The 20,306-nt window shown below is 31.4% G+C and overlaps 1 protein-coding gene across 1 annotated transcript in view; it reads right to left on the bottom strand.

Annotated features, from left to right (window-relative positions):
- Positions 1–222: 222 nt before the first annotated feature.
- Positions 223–20,306, bottom strand: part of LOC118185919 (uncharacterized) — a 68,014-nt gene continuing 47,930 nt past the window's right edge. The window contains exons 6-10 of the mRNA XM_085810038.1: positions 19,278–19,377; positions 14,863–14,923; positions 13,902–13,953; positions 379–465; positions 223–231 (exon numbers count right to left, since the gene is read on the bottom strand). Coding sequence (XP_085666164.1) covers positions 223–231; positions 379–465; positions 13,902–13,953; positions 14,863–14,923; positions 19,278–19,377 — 309 coding nt within the window. The remainder of the gene's footprint in view (positions 232–378; positions 466–13,901; positions 13,954–14,862; positions 14,924–19,277; positions 19,378–20,306) is intronic.

Genomic DNA, 20,306 nt, shown 5'->3' with positions numbered 1-20,306 from the left:
AAAAGAATCATGAGTACGGTTATGAGTCTGAATAATAAAGAACAATGTATATATATATATATGAATCCATATATATAAATGTCTGAATAAAATTTCTCATTAATTAGAAATACAGTTTAAAATTATGTTTAAATACAGTGTTATTGCAGATGCTTTATGATAATCATATTTCTAATTCTAATTCTCAAAACCCAAAATGGTTCTGCATCCGAAAATTTTAAGTTAGTCATCCTGAAACAAGAAATTATAATAATAGCATTAGTATACATAAGAACTGTAGTATGGCTTTCTGCCATATTCTTTTAGCCACTTCTTAACTTGCTGTTCCCTGGAAGTTTCAATGATGCGACCGACTGGATAGTATAGCAAATAACATACTGTTTCAAATAAATCAAAGAGGGAAATAAGTGAGAGTCCCAGCCACATGCCCATGTAACCTCCAATGTAACTAAACATCTCGATACTCTGAAACATAAATTAATAAGCGATATGTTTTATTTAAAATTTAAATAAAATAAAAACAATTCAACTTTAAGACAACATTAATTTGACATCTAAAGATTTAAATTCAAATACCTCATTCAAAAATGCAATCTGTTATAAAGAATTAAAACCAATACATAAAAATTCAGACTGGAAAATATGCTCTGGACTTCAAGGTAAGGAAAATTCTGCGGAAAATGACAGTGCTGTACTGTATGCCAAAAAAAAAAAAAGGATAGGTACCACAGTCGCTTCTATATAGGCCAATTCGAATTTTAGAATTAAGCTGTTTTATTGCATTTGTTGCTCCAAAATAATCCCTTTTGAGTATGAGAAAATAATAAAACCATTCAGAGCAGCCGGACATTCAAAATGAATTCATAATATAGAATTTAAGAAACTTTTTTTAATCTTAAAGGTTGTATGTTTTTTATGCTTTATGAGTAAATACTTCCTATTTTTTGTTTAATAATTATTATATTTTATTTAGATATCAGAATAGTAGCACGTGATTTCCTTTTATTGCTAATTACAGCTTATTTTGTTACATTACTTTAGAAAAGAGAAGAATTAAAGAAAAATGTTTAAATATTATGTGACTATATTATATTAAGTAATGACATTTAAAGTCATGATTTTCTTTCTCTAAAGGTTCTTTAACAAAATTCATCACTATAACAATTGAAACAAACACTCTAGGTATGTGACTTAAAGTTTTATTTTAATTAAATAATCTTAGCTGAATAGCTCTCAGAAAAGGTTACAAAAGAAAGTCTAGCACTAGTTTATTGCAGAAAATTATGCTTCTCAAAGGAATAAAGGCACATTTTACTGAATCTGCTTTTCATTTTAAACTATGTATTAATTTTATTTCTTTATTTTTACTGTCTACATTGTCATCTTATTGATCATTCCTTTGAAAATTGTGAGTTTCTCCTGAGAATGAAGCTAGTGTTTACTTCCAACTCAAAGGTAGTTAACGGCATTTGAAGATTTTAAACAGTTAAAAATTATTGCACCGTATTTATAATTTGATAACAACTTGTTTTTCGAATGTTAATAAATTATTTAAAAGGAGAATTTATCTAATTCTAAACTCTTTTCCTGATTTACGAAATTAATAGCCAGTCGATTAATAATTTAATGGAAGTTATTTTTTCTAATATTACAGCAATATGCGAATTTATTGATTTTAGTATATGTTACCTTTTTTATTCGATTTTATATGAAGGGTGAGAGTGTTAGTTTTGATGTTAATATTCATTGCACAGATATTCGAATGAAGTTCAACTGTAAGGGAAGGCCGAGCAGTAAAATCCCTGAAACTGGTAGTTTGATTCGGGTTTAAATCACGGCAGAAAGACTGGCATTATTGGAGCTTTGATGGATTTCCTTATTTGTAAAGTGGATAAGAGCCAGTTTCCCTTAAAAATCTCTTCAAAAAGGCCTCTCTTCTCTTAGGCAGGTAGTCATTATGTATTTTATCATAATCCAACACAATCTATCTTTATAAGAAGTTTGAAAGTTATTTTAACCTTATTTTCAGACCTAACTGTTCAAGCAATGTAAGTCAGAAGGAAAATTGAAAATTAGTGTTTACTTCCATTTTGAAATATTTCGTATCACATACTTAATTAATTTGCCCATATTTCCCTAAATTAATATCTGTAAAATATGGTTATTAATATCTGTAAAATAACCGGCAATGCTACGCAATATACAGAAATGAATTCCGTTCTTCGAATATATATTATTTTATGTTCGCCGATGCAAACTTTCAAGGCCTTGATTAGTTTGACCATTTAATATTAAACAATAATGGAAAGAAATGCCTGACAAGGCTTGAAATTCCATTGGTGAGTGGCTCAACCTTCAACAAAATTACCTCTTTTAGTCGAACATAACTGCAGAGCCTAGGAATCAACTAGCGTTTGAAACCAATGTATCATCTCCTGTAGGTGAATAACTCTAACGAAGCAAATAAAGGCGATGGCCTATTTCTAACAACTTTTATTTAATATCATTGTTTAAGCTTAAGTCTGAAATTCATCTAAAATTTCCTCATGCTATCTTTCTTAAACTTATGTTTGTTCTCGTTAAAAGGAAATCAGTCCATGACATATTTATATATTTTCCTGTAGATTTTTAGATTTTCATTTTATTAAGCTGAAAGTGCAAATGGAATTACAAAAGTGTAAGCGCAAGATGCAATAAAAATATACAGCATAACACATTAATTTTAAGTAGTTTCAAATATATATTTCATTCGAAAAAAAGTAGAAGTCTTAAAACCTTATTGATTCTTTGCACTCTCTATGAATGACATCAGAAGTTTTAGCATATTAGGTGTACACTTTGCACTCAAATGACCCTTTTTAATGGTCGTTAATATTTATTAGTGATTAAAGATAATATAGCTTAAGCTAACCCAACCTTTTGAAGAATGCAGGTTTCTTTAAAGTTTTCTGTCGAAGCAGAATGAAGCATCAAGCTAAAATAGAATCTAAATAATTTCAGTTATTACATCGAAAGAGAGTATGTCGAGTTCATTTATATTACGGTCTAAACTTCATTTTAAAGAAATTAATAAAGAGCATTTGTTCGGCTAAAATAAACTCGTTTGTCGTAGTTTCCGTAGGGTATGATTTAGAAAGACAGATAAGGAAGTTTAAGAATGTCAAAGAAAATAACCTTCGAATTTGAGCACTGTTTATGTTGCAGAATAGGTCAGTAGAGATTGACACATATTTTACATTTTTGATAAATTTTTTGCCGCACTTTCGCAACTCGTAATCTACTTTTCGCGAACAATTCTTTTTAAGCTGCTGGTATATCATCCAGTGCAAGAATCGAATACTGCTGGTAGGCACCGAATGCAAGAAGTTAAACTCAAATAAAAATACTAATGTAATATCATACATACTTCAAACTTTGGCTGATAGAGGAATTTAGTCACACGAAATCTCTTGAAATGAACGGTGAGCTTTGTCGTAGAAAGTCTGCAAAAGAGGAATCGTGTAAGGATTAAAAAACAATAAAAATATTATATATTTCTGCATCGGTTTATAATGAGCATTACAATAAATTCAGCTACAGACATACGTAACTTATGTAATATGTATTTGAAACATTCGCCTCAATTCTACCTCTAAATACTATATTTATAAAGTAATTCAGGTAATAAATTTTGAGTAGAAATAAAATTTATCTTCTTTTTGTGGTATTAAGTAAAGGTGTATATTGAGAAAATATTAAGTGCATTAGAAAGCATCTAAAAATTCATAGACCCTGCAACAACAATAAAATGAATATATTTTCTAACTCTGTATATATATTTATAAATTACGCAAACGTGCATCAATCTTTGCTACTGCATCAAACTGAATCGCATTTTAAAATTTAACTTAATATGCCAGCATCGCATATTATTTTCATGTAACAATTAATTTAATAAAAAGGGTTTGTTCGAAGTGCTTTAATTTTATCATGTGTTCAAATCCTTTCGAAAATTCTCATACAGAAAATAGTTAAGCAAGACAGTAATTTGGTATAGCATTTTACATCAATAAAACTATTGTTTTCAAACACTCCTGCTGAAAAAATAAACTACGAAGGCAAAACACGTTACAAAAAAGTTAACTATTAATGGATATGCGTTAAAATTGTTGTAACAGGTTAGTGGGGCAATACTAGACCCCCATAGAAAACAATAAAGCAAAAGCATAAAAAGCACATGACCCTCACATCGTGAAAGAACAGTTGTGCATTATAGACACCAGGCTAATAAAATGGTATGATACCCTCTAACTAAAATGCATGCTTGACAACGCAAGAAAATCTGCCAATAATGCCGTTGATCGCTTGTTGTGGCAATAGCGATCAAGGGCCACTACTATAAACGCATGTTGGAGCCCGTGGAGAGTGCTTGACGGCACACTGTGACGTACTATCCGTCGTCCCAATATGTCCCATGGTCACATGCTCTATGGGATTCAGGTCCGGTGATCTAGCACGCCATGAGAGATGTCGAAAGGTTTCACGCTCCAATAGCTCTGTATCATTTGAACTTTATGCGAAAGTGGAGAATAGTAATTTCTCACACCACGCAGTTTGCCAGCATCGCAATTTTAATCGTAATCGCGGAACTGCACGTGTGTATATAAGCACCGGTCAGACTGGCTTCTTCCCCTTCTTCGCCCGTGTCCTGCCTCCTGTCGCTTGGCAATCAGCGACGCTGCACATTGTGCGGGTTTGTGTTCCTGTATATCGCGCTGATGGAGTTCCATCGTTTCTGCATATTTTCACATGGAGTGTCGTCGTATTTTTTTGCATAAAAAGAAACAGAACTATGAGATTGCAATATATTTAGATGAAAATGCTCAGCTTAAAAATCCATCTACCACGGTAACGTTCTAAAACATCTCAAGCAGATTATCAGTAGGTGTTCGACTCCAGAATGTGCATTACCAGCGGTGTGTCACAACGTGATTATGTTATGTGTGCTAAAGAATGTGAAAGTGAAAAAAAAAAGATCTTGCACGTGTACAACAAAGATGAGGGCACTGCACGAAATTAATATGAGAAAATTTCGACTGCATAAATATGTGATGTAAGAGGATTGCGATTGTTAGCTAACGGACACGTGTTCTGCACTCGTCTACTATTCCAATTATTTTGATATTTATATTTTGATGATTATGATATTTTGATATTTTATATGCGGGTGATAAGTATTCCATATTTGATCCGGAAAAGGTGTTTTGGATAAAATAAATGTAAGATTAGAATAAGAAATTTGTCTCCGCAAGTCTCATGCATGTGGGTTATTGGGTAAGTCAAATATTCAATTATTCTTGATGCTAGGGTTTAATTCGCAATGTACTATTACTAAGAATTCAGGCCAGTAAATATTGGGCCCATGTAAATTAATTAAGAATTTCTAGTTAGATATTTGGATAGATTGTCACATCACAACACCTAGTACACCATGAGAAATTACTATTCTCACAGAAAGGCGTTATCGTTCATAAATTTCGCTTCGACACCCATTGAAGTGATGAAAGTACGCACAGGATGGTGTAAAATTCCGTCTCAATATTGGACGGCTGTGATGGAACAATCAGGAATCACGTAGAGGTCAGTTATCCCAGCCCATACAAGTAAAGCTCCTTTGTAATGGTCTCTTTCGACGATGTTGGACGTCCGATAACGTGTCTCTGGTTCTCGCTACATCATTGAACTTCGGGAATCTTTCTGAATGTGAAATCGAGACTCATTCGTAAAGCGCATGTAGCCCCACTGCTCTGGTGTCCAACTGCGATGTTCACAGGCCCAACTGATCCGTGTTCTGGCATGCGATGGTGACAAAAGGACACAAGCCACTAGTCTTGGGAGTACAGTCCAATTTAATGCAGTCGACGCGAGAGTATTAGAAAAGGGAATTGATTACAATATAATTCCAATTGATTACAATATAATTTCTAATTCATGGTATGAATCAAGTCTAAATTAAGTGTATCGAAGGCAGCTCTTGTTGCTAAAGAATCTCCATACAATTTCCTGTCCAGTTAACGAAATCTGAATAAAACTTGGCCATAAAAATACTGAAAGACACGTAAAGAGAGTAAACATGTAGGCAATCTCTGTTGATGTATACTAAACAATCTCGTAATGGACAACAATCAGCCTCTCTGTACAGTATTCAGTTTTAATCTCGATCTTAATAATTCTGCAGTTCTACCTCCCCAGGCACCGATACCATATATTGCAGTGGAAATAACTGTATTTCTACAAACCTACCCATGAGTAAAACTTTTCAAATCAAGAACGTCTGAACTAAAATTCATTTTATACTTGTTGAAAATATCTCTCATTGTTAGTTAAAATGTTCAAAAAATTTCAATCCGTTGTTCAAGTTAACATCCAACTAAATCAACTTAGAAATAAATTTTATTTTATGATCTTTACATTTTATATTTCGCTTTCTTATCTGTTTTCCTTCTTCGGGTTTATAATCTTAGGGTTTAGTAGTAATCTTCTCTAAATTAAAAGTAAGCTCCTACACCTGACCGCAACTTTCGAAACTAATAATACTTCCTATAGTTTTTTCTAGAGTTTATAAGGTATTGTCTCTCCTCTTTCCGCATGCCTTCGCGGTGTAATTCGAAACATACTCGACGTGTATTCGAGAGGTCCAGGGTTTGAATCCCGGTAAGATCACTGCACATTTTTCATGTAGTCCTGCTTCAAAATAATCTAATCACTCTACAAGTGGCGCCCGAGCTAAGAGGTGGGCGACGATAATTCGTCACCACAACCACAAGAATTTGGCAATTGGGTCTTCAGTTGCCCTTTAAAAAGGGAAATATACAGGTATGTTTTCCTTCCTTTCCGCATACCTTCGTGATGTAATTGGAAGCATACTAAACGCTTATTCGAGTGGTCCAGGTTTCGAGTTCCGGCAAGGGCACTGCACATTTTTTACATCTCCTGCTTCAAAATAATCTAATGACTCTACAAGTTTCTCCAGAGAAGAATCAAATATGCAAATCATGAGATTATCTGCATAATAGTACCACTCAGACATTATAGGAGTGGACTGCGTTATCAATTTATTCATAATAATATTCTATAATAGTGACGAGCAGCAATGAAATTAAAATTCTATTAAAAACTCCAAATTTTTCTATAATAATCTAGTAAGTAGTAGGATAGTAGCACTAGGTTGCAATAGTTCGTTTATGTCCAAGCAATAATTTTAATTATACAAATTAAATTGAGATAGATGAAGGAAAACTTGGTTAAAAGGAAACACAAAAGAATAAAATATAAATTCGAGCTCAACCACAGCGAAGCAACTTCAATTTACGAGGTCCGGAACCTTTTTCGCCAGCAGTTTACTGCCACAGAAATGTTGAGGCATTTTGTCCCTCCTTTTCCGCAAGCCTTCGTGGTATAACGTTAGCATACTCAGCACGTATTCGAGGGGTCCAGATTCGAGTCCCTGCGAGGGCATTTCTAATTTTTTATGTTTCGTACTTCAAAAATCCTAACGAATCTACAGTGGCACCTGAAATAAAAGATGGTGGATGATGATTCTGCACTAACAGGATTTGGCGATTGTGTTCCCTAATCTCCAGTCGCCCTTTAAAAGGGGGATTATATCAGGGTGATTTCTCGCTGGTGTGACAGTAACACACTCAGTGCGTACTCGAGAGAACCAGTTTCGAGCCCCGGTGAAGGCATTGCTTATTTTTCGTATTTCCTACTCCAAATAAAATTCCAATGGCTCCCCAAATTGTGTTTTCCCTCCATAATCATAGGTCGATTACTTGAATGATACTTTGATTGGACGTCTAACCAGAAGACATGTTCATCGCACCCCGAAGCCATCACATGAAGTGTGGAATGTGTATCAAGTTCTTTTACAAGCATTGTCAAGAACTAATAACTCTGTAGAAGGATGAAATAGAGGTTTTTATGAAAATGTAGCAGCGCATCAACCTGATATTTAGAAGTTTATTAACTATATTAAAAAAGAAAAAGCTTTAATGAAATGATCATTGATGGACGTGATCTGGGAAACAAAAAGGAGAAATATTGCGATTGCGATGAACGCATTAAAAGGCTCATAAGTACATACAATGAGCGGTGTGATATTGTAGATTTTGAGAGGTATAGTGCATAATATTTAATATTAATATACTGTATTGTAACATTCTCAAGAATGGATCAAATGTAACCTGCTGTTTTAAAAAAAAATACTTCTGTCAATTTATCACGGTACTACAGTTTGTCGTACTGCATCTGCTGTACAGCTGTTTTAACTAATTTAGTATGGATTGAACCTGCTCTTGAATTATAATTTGTGTTGCATAATATTGTTTACAAATGGAATCTGTCCTATTTTTTTAATCTTGAATCTAATAAAATATATAATGTAGATATTAAATTATGTTACTTTATTACACCCTTAAAGCAAAATTCTAAATAAAAAAGAAAAAATAAAAAGGCAAATTACTTGTAAAAATTTTTATATGTATTGCTTGGCGATAAATATCAATTATATTCTATAAATTGCGTACGCGATAAATTGCTGTGGTGGTAAATTGCTGGCGATCAACTTTCCTAGGTTCTCAGTCTACACCATCTAGTCCATATGGTGTTTAATCTCCTTCGGAAGAGATGGGCAGTTTCTATCAAATGCATCATGAAACACATTAAAAGTCATTCCGAATTTATAATTCTTACAAGTAGTACAAAAAGGCGGGTCCATTTGTATATATTCACTTTACAAATGTTATAACGAGCACATGTTGTTTCTTTCTACCAGTTTCTCTTTACGTGGCGAAATAACAAACATTTTTTACATCTCGTAGGCTGAAGAATAATTTTATTAAGTAGGATTTCCGGCCAAGATTTGGGCTACCATTATGGAACATATATGGATAGCAATATCAAGTCACTAGAAACCACCGTATGTGGATACTGTATAGGTACCACTGTATATGGAAATAACTTGAAAAGACCCTGCTATATCCCATTCACCAGGATTCGAACCTGAATCGAACTAGGGACTTATCGATTGTACTAGTGCTTAGGGACTTATCGACCGGTCTTCTAGAGAAGTCACTTAAATGTAAGATCATAGTGTAGAGGTATTTGATGAGTATTATTATTCCAGTAGACTTGTCCAATACATGGACAACGAGCTCTGTCTATGCCTGTCGAAATTTGTATTCTGGCAGCCTAGTATTACTTCGAATATAAAAAAAAACTTAAAAGTTAGAAAAAAAACAAAAATGAAATTTCAGAAACAATAAAACAATCGCACGAATTGTAACCATTGCAATTACTTTATTTAACAAGCAGCTAATCAGAAATTGGGCAGTTTTCCAAAACAGCCGTAAACTTTTCCAATTTATATTTCAAAATTATATACTTGAACAATTTGTTACAAAGCTGAAACTCAAAATCAAATAAATGATTTCTTTCCATAAATGAAGAAATTAAAAAATCTGTTTCGACTTACTTGCAATTTTCGGTGTTACACTGAAACACAAATAGACTTTTGTTAGAAACTAGATGAAACTATTCTCAATTGACACACTTCTTTCAAAATATCAGATTGATCGGAAAATAAAGCAAGATCAAAACAGACAAGTATTAAGTGTGAAACATTCTTTATCGCGTAATTGTCAGTGTATTATCCATCATTTTATATGACTTCTACTCATCTTTCTGGCAATATTTTAAATTTCGTTTTGAAGAATTCAATTGTTTTTTTTTTCTTAATGTACACATAATCATATTATTTCAATCCTCCTGTATACTTTGAACATTTTTGTCAAGGAGAAAAAAACAGCGGCAGGAGCTTAAAGTGGTAATAAATGGAGGAGCAGCATTCGGCCTCTTAGGTTGACGAGGAAGAATTTCCTACTGTTAAGCTTTTGCCAAATTTTGCAATATGTGATTAATGGTTATCATAGTGAAGTTTCATGTTAAATTTGTTGATCAATAAAAGTCGTCTGGTTGTTGAATCCCCCTTTTATATTGTATATCTGATTACAATACATGTCTGCATTAGCTATTCGGTTATTTTCTAATAATTCAAATTCAACCATATCTTCCATATCTTACTACATGCAGAGCAAAACGTTCTTCATATCTAATCTTGTTTTTGCCTCTTTCCCCCCTCTCTTTGTGAGATTTGTTACATAACGAATCCTTTTCATAAGAAAAGGATTTGTTGCATTACAATTACAATGTTTATACAACAATGCGCCTTAAAATGCTCTTTGTTGCATAATTGAATTCATTTGTTAATTTATTTCAAACACCAACACGAAATATTTTTCTTAAGCATTTGAAGTCATCTACAGTAGGTTCTCGAATTCGAGAACTTTTACGGACCTCAAGAATTATTCTTAAAAAGAAAAAGAAATTATGAAATTTGCACTATTATTTTCTACACATTCCAAACAAGCATCTGACACTTATTCGTTTAAAAGAATAACTTTGTATTCCATTCGGGTATATTCTGGTCTGCTATGAAAAAACGTTCTCTCTTCAGAAACTTAAAAGTTGTTCCGAAGATTTTATAAAGGATTGGTGGTCTAGTTTGATTGGAGTTAGTCTTGTTTAAGCCTGATAACGATAACCACATGATTCCTATTTATCTATAGCTTCGGAAAATTTCGCCAATCAACCTATTGCGGGAAATTTTGTTTCCTTCATTAAATTTTTGTTATTAAAATAGCAAGATAGAAAAAGAAAGGTAGAACGTGAGTTTTTAAAAGAAACAATGTTTAATTTTAGTTCGTCGAGCAAAAATCAAGGTAATTTTTGTAACCAGCGCGATGGGTCGTAAAAAGGAGCAATTCATAAACAGGAAGTTGATAAAAAATACTTAAATCTACTGTATTATTACTTAGCGTTAGCAGTAATGCCTTTGCAGTATTTTTTACTAGTGACATGCAGATTTAATTTTATTAGCATCTTCCGTTCCTATGTTCATCCTCTTTTGCTCGCCTATCGTTAGGCCTACTCTCAAGATTGAAATTGTCACTTCAGAATAACAGCGTTCATTTATAAGGTTTTGAATGCTGAACAAAACGTTTTGACTGGTTCTTCAAGCATTTTTGTGCTAGTGAAATTAATAAAAGCAGAATATGGAGAATCTACGGTCTGCCGTGTAACATTTATTATCTTACGAAACAAATAATTGAGTGGAATTGAGAGAGAAAGAAATACAAAAATTACGATAATCTTTTCAAACTTTCACTGTCAAAATCATGTACGTACACATCTGTGCATTTAATTTTGTTAAACACAAATTTTGCATTACTTTCCGATCATTCCAATAGTTACGCATTATTTAGAAACATATTTGTCACACTTAATTATCTTATACACCATTAATGAATCTAAATTAAACTTTACTTTGTACGAATTTTACCAATACTATTTCATTTCAAGTACTTTATTTCGTTTTCAGATAATCAAACAATAAATTTTCAACATTTTTAAAGTTGCAAGATTTTTCATCCGATATTTTGACATCGATTATTATTGTCAGCCATTTTCGACTGATTTTTGCAAATGTAACAACAGTGAAAGTGCTTAAAACAATGCTATTCACTTTTAAATATTCATTCGTCAAATATTATAGATGTTATTAAAACAAATTAATATTGAGTGCAGAAGTATTTTGAAGGCATCTTACTGATAACTATCTTGGCTGTAACACGTGAATAAATTAGTAAAAGAATTAAACATACACATTGCTCCGAAAAAATTAACTCGCTTTTCATTGTTGAAAATGAAATTAATTTTCTGCTACTATTTTAAATCATTAGAATAGCATGCTGAAAATGTAATCACTTTAAAAAAGTAATTAAGCGTGCACGATAATGTTCTTAAATATCTTCCTTCTAGCGAATGTTATCGCAATGCTAAAGAACGTGGCAATGTGTCTGGATATAAGAGTAATATACTTGAATTTAATACTTAGTAGAAAGGTGTTTTGACATACATATTTATATGTAGCCATAGAGGCTTACAACATTCGTACTAAACTTGGAATTTTCTCTTCTTCCACAAAATATAGGCTAATCCCTGGCTACAGCCAGTTACCAATTGGTTTTCTAGGTTTTTAAATATATATGAAGGACTTTTAGAAGAAAAAGACGAACTTTTCGGGGGTCATCTTGCTCCCAACGAATTTATTTGCTTAAAACGTCCTATCTCTAGTTAGTTAAACGTTCTCTTAAACGTTCTAGTTAAACGCTCTCTTAAACATTCTCGTTAAACATTTTCTTAAGCGTTCTAGTTAAACGTTCTCTTAAACATTCTATCTGGCTAGATATGTACACATACACAATATGGCAGAAAAATAATAAAATTGTTCTAATCTTAACACATCATATTAACACTTAAACTGAGCTATATGCTTAAACCTCACATGCTTAAAACGTTCTATCTCTGGCCAGATATGTGCACATACACAATATGTCATAAAAATAATAGTAAAACTGTTCTTAAAGGAAATGTCTTAAAATTTGAATTAAGATAAGCATTATTTACATAGGTAACGTCTACACGCTTTTAAAAATATTTTAAGAAGTAATAAGAAGTTCTTCCGGTATTATGTTTATCAATGGCTTGTCCGACAAAAAACAAATTATAATAGTTAACTTTCATTACGCATCCGACAGTGCCATATGAGAACTGGGCTAGGTTTTGCAGTATAGGTTGCATTAAGTCATATTTTGCGACCTACGCTAGGGTTTAATTCAGGAAATTTAATGAAATGGATCATAGTTAAATTAACACTTAAATGCATGTAGTTGTCATTTGGCAACCTACTCAGATTTAGTTGTGTAAATCAAATCAAAACACAAATTTTGGCTTACTGCATAGTGTAACGAATTGGATACAAGCTGTTTACGTACATAGTTTTGAAATTTTCTGTGTAATGGCACCATTAAAGGTGTAACGGTCATTATTGTGAGTTGATGTGTACGGTGTGGATATCATTTTGTGTTTACGAATTTTTGATTTTCTGTTTGTTGTTATCTTGATGTATTCAAAGTTTTAAAACTGTTTGAACAAGTTTATAAGGTATTGTATTATTACACAAAATTGTTATTATGCATTTGCCCATCATTTTTTTTTTTTTTTTTTTTTTTTTTTTTTTTGTAAAAGTTGATAATGTTTTTTCAAAAATTGGAATAAACAGTTTAGATTTTTCCTGTTTTAGTATTTTTTTTCTTTAATTTGATATCAATTATAATGTATTTTTGACAAAAATAAAAATAAAAATCCATTCATGTAAGGGTTAAAATGCTTGGATGAGAAAACTCCTCTGATGTATTACAACATCCATGTTCCTTGTCTTTACGGCTATTAATGCTGTTCATCGCGAACCTGGCTTTATAATAAAAAAGGCATCATACGTAACTGATGATGAAAGCCCATGATTAAACTCAATGATGAAAATCATGTGTCTCCTACATCTCTCCCCTTACCTTCAACATCTCAAAACGATTTTCTGTTTGATTTCAATGATTTTTAAGTGATCATCCTCTACCTAGATATCGCAGTCACAAATCTAAGATAAACATCCTTCAGCTTGAAAGCAGCTTCCTCTGAGGTATCTATTGCATAACATTGTTCAATACCCCAAAACCATTTTTCTGGTGTGATAATTTCATAGCAAAGCATAAGGAAAATGCGAATTTTTGCTCTTACGTGAAAAAGTAAAATTATTTCATAGTAGAAAAAATCATATTTACATTTCTAAGCTGTATGGAAATAAGCTCTAGTTTACGAAAATTGAAATTACTGCTGCATGAAAATTAATAAAAGAATTGTATATAAATAATAAAAGTTCGAAGAAAATAAAAATGAAATCTTACATATCGTTCATAATTGCCCACTTCTTCATATCGAATCTCGTATGTGTGGTCTCTAAATAAAAATAAATATAAGAGGGGATAAATAATTTATAGTGCCATAAAGAGAAGAATTTTATTTGTCCTAGATTTGTGATCTATATTCTTGTTCTAAAAATTTGTGATTTCTTGTTCTGTAAATTTAGAATTCGTTTATAAAAAGTTTATATAAAGTTTTCTAACCAATTCGTTCAAACTATTCAAACTATTCCTCGGTAAGACCCAAATATGCAGCCAACACGGCGAGTCAGTAGTCTAAAGCCGCTTGTGGGGCTCCTCAGCAAAGATGTAAAAACATAGATGAAGTTTTAAAAGAAGGAGACGGGCTATAAACAGAGCATGATCTTTATGATTATAATTAATCGAAAACTGTGCAAAATATATTAAACTTTATATTAAATTTATACATTTATATATATTAAATTAGATTTCAGAACGAATGTGTATTTTGAAGGATAATTTATTAAATAAACTTTTTTTCGAGATTGGCAAGTAATAAAACATTTGATTTATTTTAAAATTAAAGTATTTTTAAAACATTAATTAAAATTTTCCCATTCAAAAACATTACTAATTTTTTTAAATGTCTACTAATTAAAAAAAATTAAATTAACAGATAAAGCCAATTTCATCTTATTCAAGTTTCAAATCACATTCTATATTTTGAAAAGTTGCTGAAACTTATTTTAAGTAAAACAGGAATTTCATTCTAGCCACGGAAATGTTAAGACCTTTTTGTCCCACTATCGAAACTATAATTTTTATTTTGTTTATGAAATGGAACTTCTGCAAAATATGAAAATTTTGTCAGTACTAAGTGATAACTGGATTGAGAGGCTTAAAGACATAATAATAGTAATCATTTTACTTATTTATTTGTATTTTGTTTTTCACACTGGAAAAATGTATTATAAATATGACTTACATACATGGATTCCCGCACTGCATAGTGCAATTCTTAATGATATCACTGGTCACAGAAATATCTGAAAAGGTAATTAAATGTTATTTCGAAATTGTTGATTAAGACTTACTGCTAAAATCTAAGCAAAAGTTGTTAAAATAGAGGTTTTTAATTTCAAAGCGATTTAAAGATTTTCAGGAGTATTCTTTATTTCCTTTTTCCCTTTATTTCTACAGGAAACATAACTCCACTAAATTCTTCTTGTAAAATTTTAATAGTAGTTTAATTTATATTAATTCATTTTTTCACTTATTTCACTTCGTTATTGTAATTTTTTCATTTCTTCGCTTTTTTTCACTGCACTTTCCCTATAGGATCATAATAGTTTTAACCTCATAAATGCTATAACTTATTTAGGCAGTTAGTTAAATAATTTCAAACAATTTGCATTTTCTCCGAAAGCGTTTTAAAGCAGTAAGCCTCAGTTCGATGTTCAAGAAGATTAACCAATTTCAAGGCAACTAAGGACCAAGGTAGCTCCGTACTTCTCATCTTGACCAACAGGTAAAATGTTGGTCAAGGTGATAACTACGGAGAAATAGAGACAGCTAAGCAGGCTAGCGTCAGATCCGCAGCACATACGTGTTCGCATATGTATCTTCTTGTTTCGGCATTCATTTGAAAAAGAGAAAAGTGAATAACTTTTAAAGGGATTTTAAAAAATAGGCTTTTTTAAAGTTCATAAAATAAGTAATGAACTGAAAGAAGAAAAATAATTTATCATATAATTTAATAGGAAGAATAGATTAAAAAATTCCTTTTACAGAATTTATTTACAATTATATCAATAATATACAAATAACTTTTTATAATAAAAGCGTGGGATAACTATGACAAATTTATGAACATTGTGGATGCTATTTAAATTAATAGATTTCGTTATTTAGAAGCCTACGATTTTATTAGTTGTAATATAAAATTGTAGATGAATTTTCAAAATAAAACTATTTAATTTTCTGTTTTCATTAAAATTATATTATAAATTATATTCTTCTTTCAGTGCATTAATCATCTTTTGAGTTTTAAACGAGAGTTTATTTTGTAATTTTTTTTCCTTGTTTTTTTACTTTCATGATTTTAATTTCAATGATACGTTATCAATCAAATTATTTAGTTGAAAAATCATTTTACAGCAATTAATAATCGCTCTTACTTCCGGCAATTTTGCGAAATAATAAGAAACTGTATTTCTCATAATGTTCATTTAAAAATGAATTTTTTGTTCTATGTGTTGCTACAAGCAAGAAAATTCTGACAGTTTTAGTTTGTTAATCAAAGGAAAATATGTGAGTAAAATAGTTTCAACTTTAAATTTTAAAAACTCTAAACAAATTTTTAAAAACTGGCTTCAAAAAATTGCGTATCGTTATTCACAATGAGCGTGTATGCAAAATTTAAGCTTTAACTTATCAGGAAATACTTTAAAACTTGACAACAAAGTTTTGACCATACGAATAAACATTATGCCGGAGTTAAAAACAAACTTATAAAAACGCTCTAGTTTTTCTTTTTTTGGCTTTGTTTTTGTTTTCGTTTTTATCTTTTTAAATCTAGAAATTCTCATCATTAATTTTTTGTTATTTTAATTTTTATTTTTTTATTAATATTATTATTATTATACTTGTTTTAAAAAAAGTCGAAGATTTTGTCTTGTAACTTCTGATAATTCCAAATTTTTATAAGTGTTATAAGCATTTTACAGTCCCGTAAAGGAATATAATATCAAGTACTGTAACAAAATTAAGACAATCAACTTTTAAAACGAAATGCTGCCGTATATATATCTGTGTTGCCGAGAAAGACCGAAATTTAGAGAATGTTGACAGTCAGTCTTCGGTAAATGTCTACCTTCACGAGGTCATTTGGTGTACGTTCGAAACATTTGCTAAGTATCCTTATTTCTCACTTACACTGGCAAATGTCGACATTCACTATGAACTGTTTTTTTTTTTTTTTTTTTTTTTTTTTTTTTTTTTTTTTCCTTAATAGGCGGACGCTTTATTTATTAGCCATTACCCCTGCGCCACTACAAGGGCTGGAATTGGTGGCCATTTCATTATGGAAACACCTAATAGGGTGGCCACCGTTACCTCCTATGAAGGAATTTACAGTTACAACCATGCTTTCCTCGGGATTCAAACTCGGATCCATTGCTACGGAAGTTAGGTTTACTAGCCGCTATACCGACTGACCGGCATTATGCACTGATGTCGAATGTTGAATAAAAACAATTTTGTTGTGTTTTTAAATCAAACTTTATTATTAGCAATTGAATATAAATTAGAGCATCGAATTAAAAAATTAAAATTAAGAGAACGTTACATGCACCAGCAAATTTTGCATAAGCTAGACAAAGAGAAGTGTTCCGGAGTATTACAAATGGATGTCGCATGATCTCAATCGCTGCATAACAAAGCATTTATCTGTCTTCTTGACTTCTCGTTTCGACCTCCACCAGCGCATATCTGTGCTTGTCAACATTCAACGGTGATGGTTCGGATGTGTAAAAATATAACCAAATATTCGGTTTTTCATACGTATATTCATACAGGCAACTGTGGCCATATATAATACCCAAAGAATGTCGACATTCTTCAATTTCTATCATTTACAGTGACAAATATAAATATAAACTTATATAATGTAGAAAATTTAAAATGACACATTGCAAATAATTTTAAATGCAAATAAATCTTAAACACTATTTTTATGATTAATAAAATTAATGTAAATGCAAAGTCTACGCATGAAAAGGTAAAGGAGGAATAGCACTCACAAAAATGCTAGATATTTCTATTGTAAGCTTCCACTACTTTCATACTACTTTTTATTAAAATCTGCAAGTAAATATTCGCAGCAAGGGAACTGACGTAATGACATAATGCTATTGACTTCATTATAACATCCTAAAACTATAAAACTATGTTTTTCATAGTTGAACTATGAAAACTTTGAAACTATGTTTCTCAGCAATGCCGTAGGAAGAAGCCCTCCATTTCACATTCTGGCATGTTACAAAAAATGTGCAGAAAATTGCCCAATTAACCTTTTTCTTTTTTAATCATTTTTGTTACAGAGAGCAAGTTTATTTTCGAATCTGCGAAAATTTCAAAATTTTGTAACGGACATATTTAGATGTTGAAATCTTAAAATCATAAACGTCAAATAGTAGAAGAAACGGAGTAATGGTGGAACATTAGCCCAAACTTGTGAAACTATGTTGGGAGTTTGAAACGACTTTCATATGAAAGATGTTTCCACTCTATGTGATGGTACGAACAGTGAATTTATGAGATTTTAATATCATTTTATTAAATGAAGTTATGTGCAAAACATCACTTCAGCATTAAACTGAAAATATCTACGTCGAATTTTGAAAAATTTGATTCTCCACACTACATTGTCATTTATAAATAATGTGGATACGAAATTTGAATTTGATAGCTTATAAAAAAGTAACTTAAAAAGGGTGACAAACTTCCGATCGTAACGGCAAACACCATGAGTGAACAAAAAAAAAGTTTATGAAAAGCGGTCCTGAAGCAAGTTTGCGTATACAAAGCGTTTAGAACAATGATCTCTTTTATAAATTGGCTTTTATATTTTAATGGAAATTCTCTGCATAAAAAGTGAATCCATGCCATCATTCAAATAATTTAATAGTCAGTTCTAGCAATTAATCTTAAGTAATAAAAAAGCGAGCATTTATTTATAAACTTTTGCAGATACATTTTATCCCATTTCTTCACATCAATGCACGATTTTACTGGAATTGCTTGTTTTTCCACCTTTTAATGGTGCTGATATTATAGTTCGCCTCTTGTAATTGAAGTTTGACTGTACATTGAAAGCAAAACTACCCGAGTAATCCATCAGAAAATTTACCCCGAAATTTCTGACCAATACTTCTAAACTGAACATTGATTACGTGATCAAAAATCAGTATTATACTTCCCTTCTTCAGACTTGTAACTTGGGATCTTTTAATAAATACTTCTGGTTTGATTTAATAAGCTACATTTCTCAAATTTGGGGCATGTTTGGGATTAGTTACTTCTTTCTGGAAATAAGCCAAATTGTTTCACATAATTTTTACAGTGTAAGTTGAGACTTTACAGCTTCTTGGAACACTATGGTAAACAAATTTGAAATATATTTGCTTAAAGCCTTTACAATACCCTTTTTTTTAATAAAAATTTGCAATAAACATCAATACTAAGGATTGCAAATTACGAAATGATTCACTTAGTTGGGAGATTCAAAGTGATTGATTGCTTTACGGCTAAATTTGGAACGTTTTCTTAAGTACATAGGTACATTAAAGAAAAGCTGTACTGAAAGAAAATGAAAACTAGAGAATCTGAAATACAACGTACTTCTTTTACAAAGAGTTTCCATGTGAGGATAGGCAACATTCGTGTCAATACATAAACCCAGATCCAATAGAGTTTGCAGCTTGCAATACTCAATGCACATCTAAAATACCAATTAACAATAAATTAATATGATGATAAGAAACAAATTACGTAAATTTAACAACTCTTAAAGTAATAAAAGTAAGTCTCAAATATGCACTAATGAAATCTTTTATTTAAACTACTCGTCGTAGGAGTAGTATTGTTTATAGATTTTCATAAGTAGTGTCATGCATAATATATTCATATATGCTGTATATTCCTGCGTTTAACGCGCGCTTTTAATTGAAAATATTGGATCGAAAATAACGGGAGCGCGTTATACGCCGTATATAATAATGACAGCTTAAAAATAAGAAAAAAATAGATTTTTACATGCACCAAAATACTGCTTATTTAAAAGAAATGACATACTTTATGAAATTTAACATTTTCGTTATCAGATAACATGAAGAGTTCGTCATGTTCGTCTTCCGTTATATCTTCAGGCGTATCATCGAATTTTGTTTCATCTCCATCATTGCTATTTTGATCCATGAATAAATAATCATTATCCGTTCCATCTTTCACCAACATCAAACATCCTTGCTGCAGCCCGATTTCCATTTTCTTTCCCAAAATGAATGGCTTTGGATTTGAAACCATCACTGTGTTTTTTTATTTTCGCAGGAGCCATATTTATTACTAAAAGGAGCACTAGATCAACTGTATTTCATCTAAATAAATTGCGATTTACTTCGATTTTCACTTCAAAATCTAGGCTTCAAATGACTACAGAAAGAGAAAACAGCTAACTCCTAATTCCAGGAATTCATTTAGGTTGGACGTGCTCTACAATAGCATTCTTTTAAACATCTGCATTGAATACAATCTACGCTCTTTGTCAGAATATTTACGCCCTCAAGCATTTAACCCACAAACATACTGTTCCCTTTATTGCTTGTCAGTGCGGTTTACCATTGTTCGAAAGGCTAGGATAAATGTTCAAAT

This window comes from Stegodyphus dumicola, chromosome 2 (genome assembly GCF_044657685.1).
Source record: "Stegodyphus dumicola isolate Sdum_Otavi_A_Nest chromosome 2, ASM4465768v1".
Lineage (NCBI taxonomy): Eukaryota > Metazoa > Arthropoda > Arachnida > Araneae > Eresidae > Stegodyphus > Stegodyphus dumicola.
This window is presented reverse-complemented; position numbering and strand designations above follow the sequence as displayed.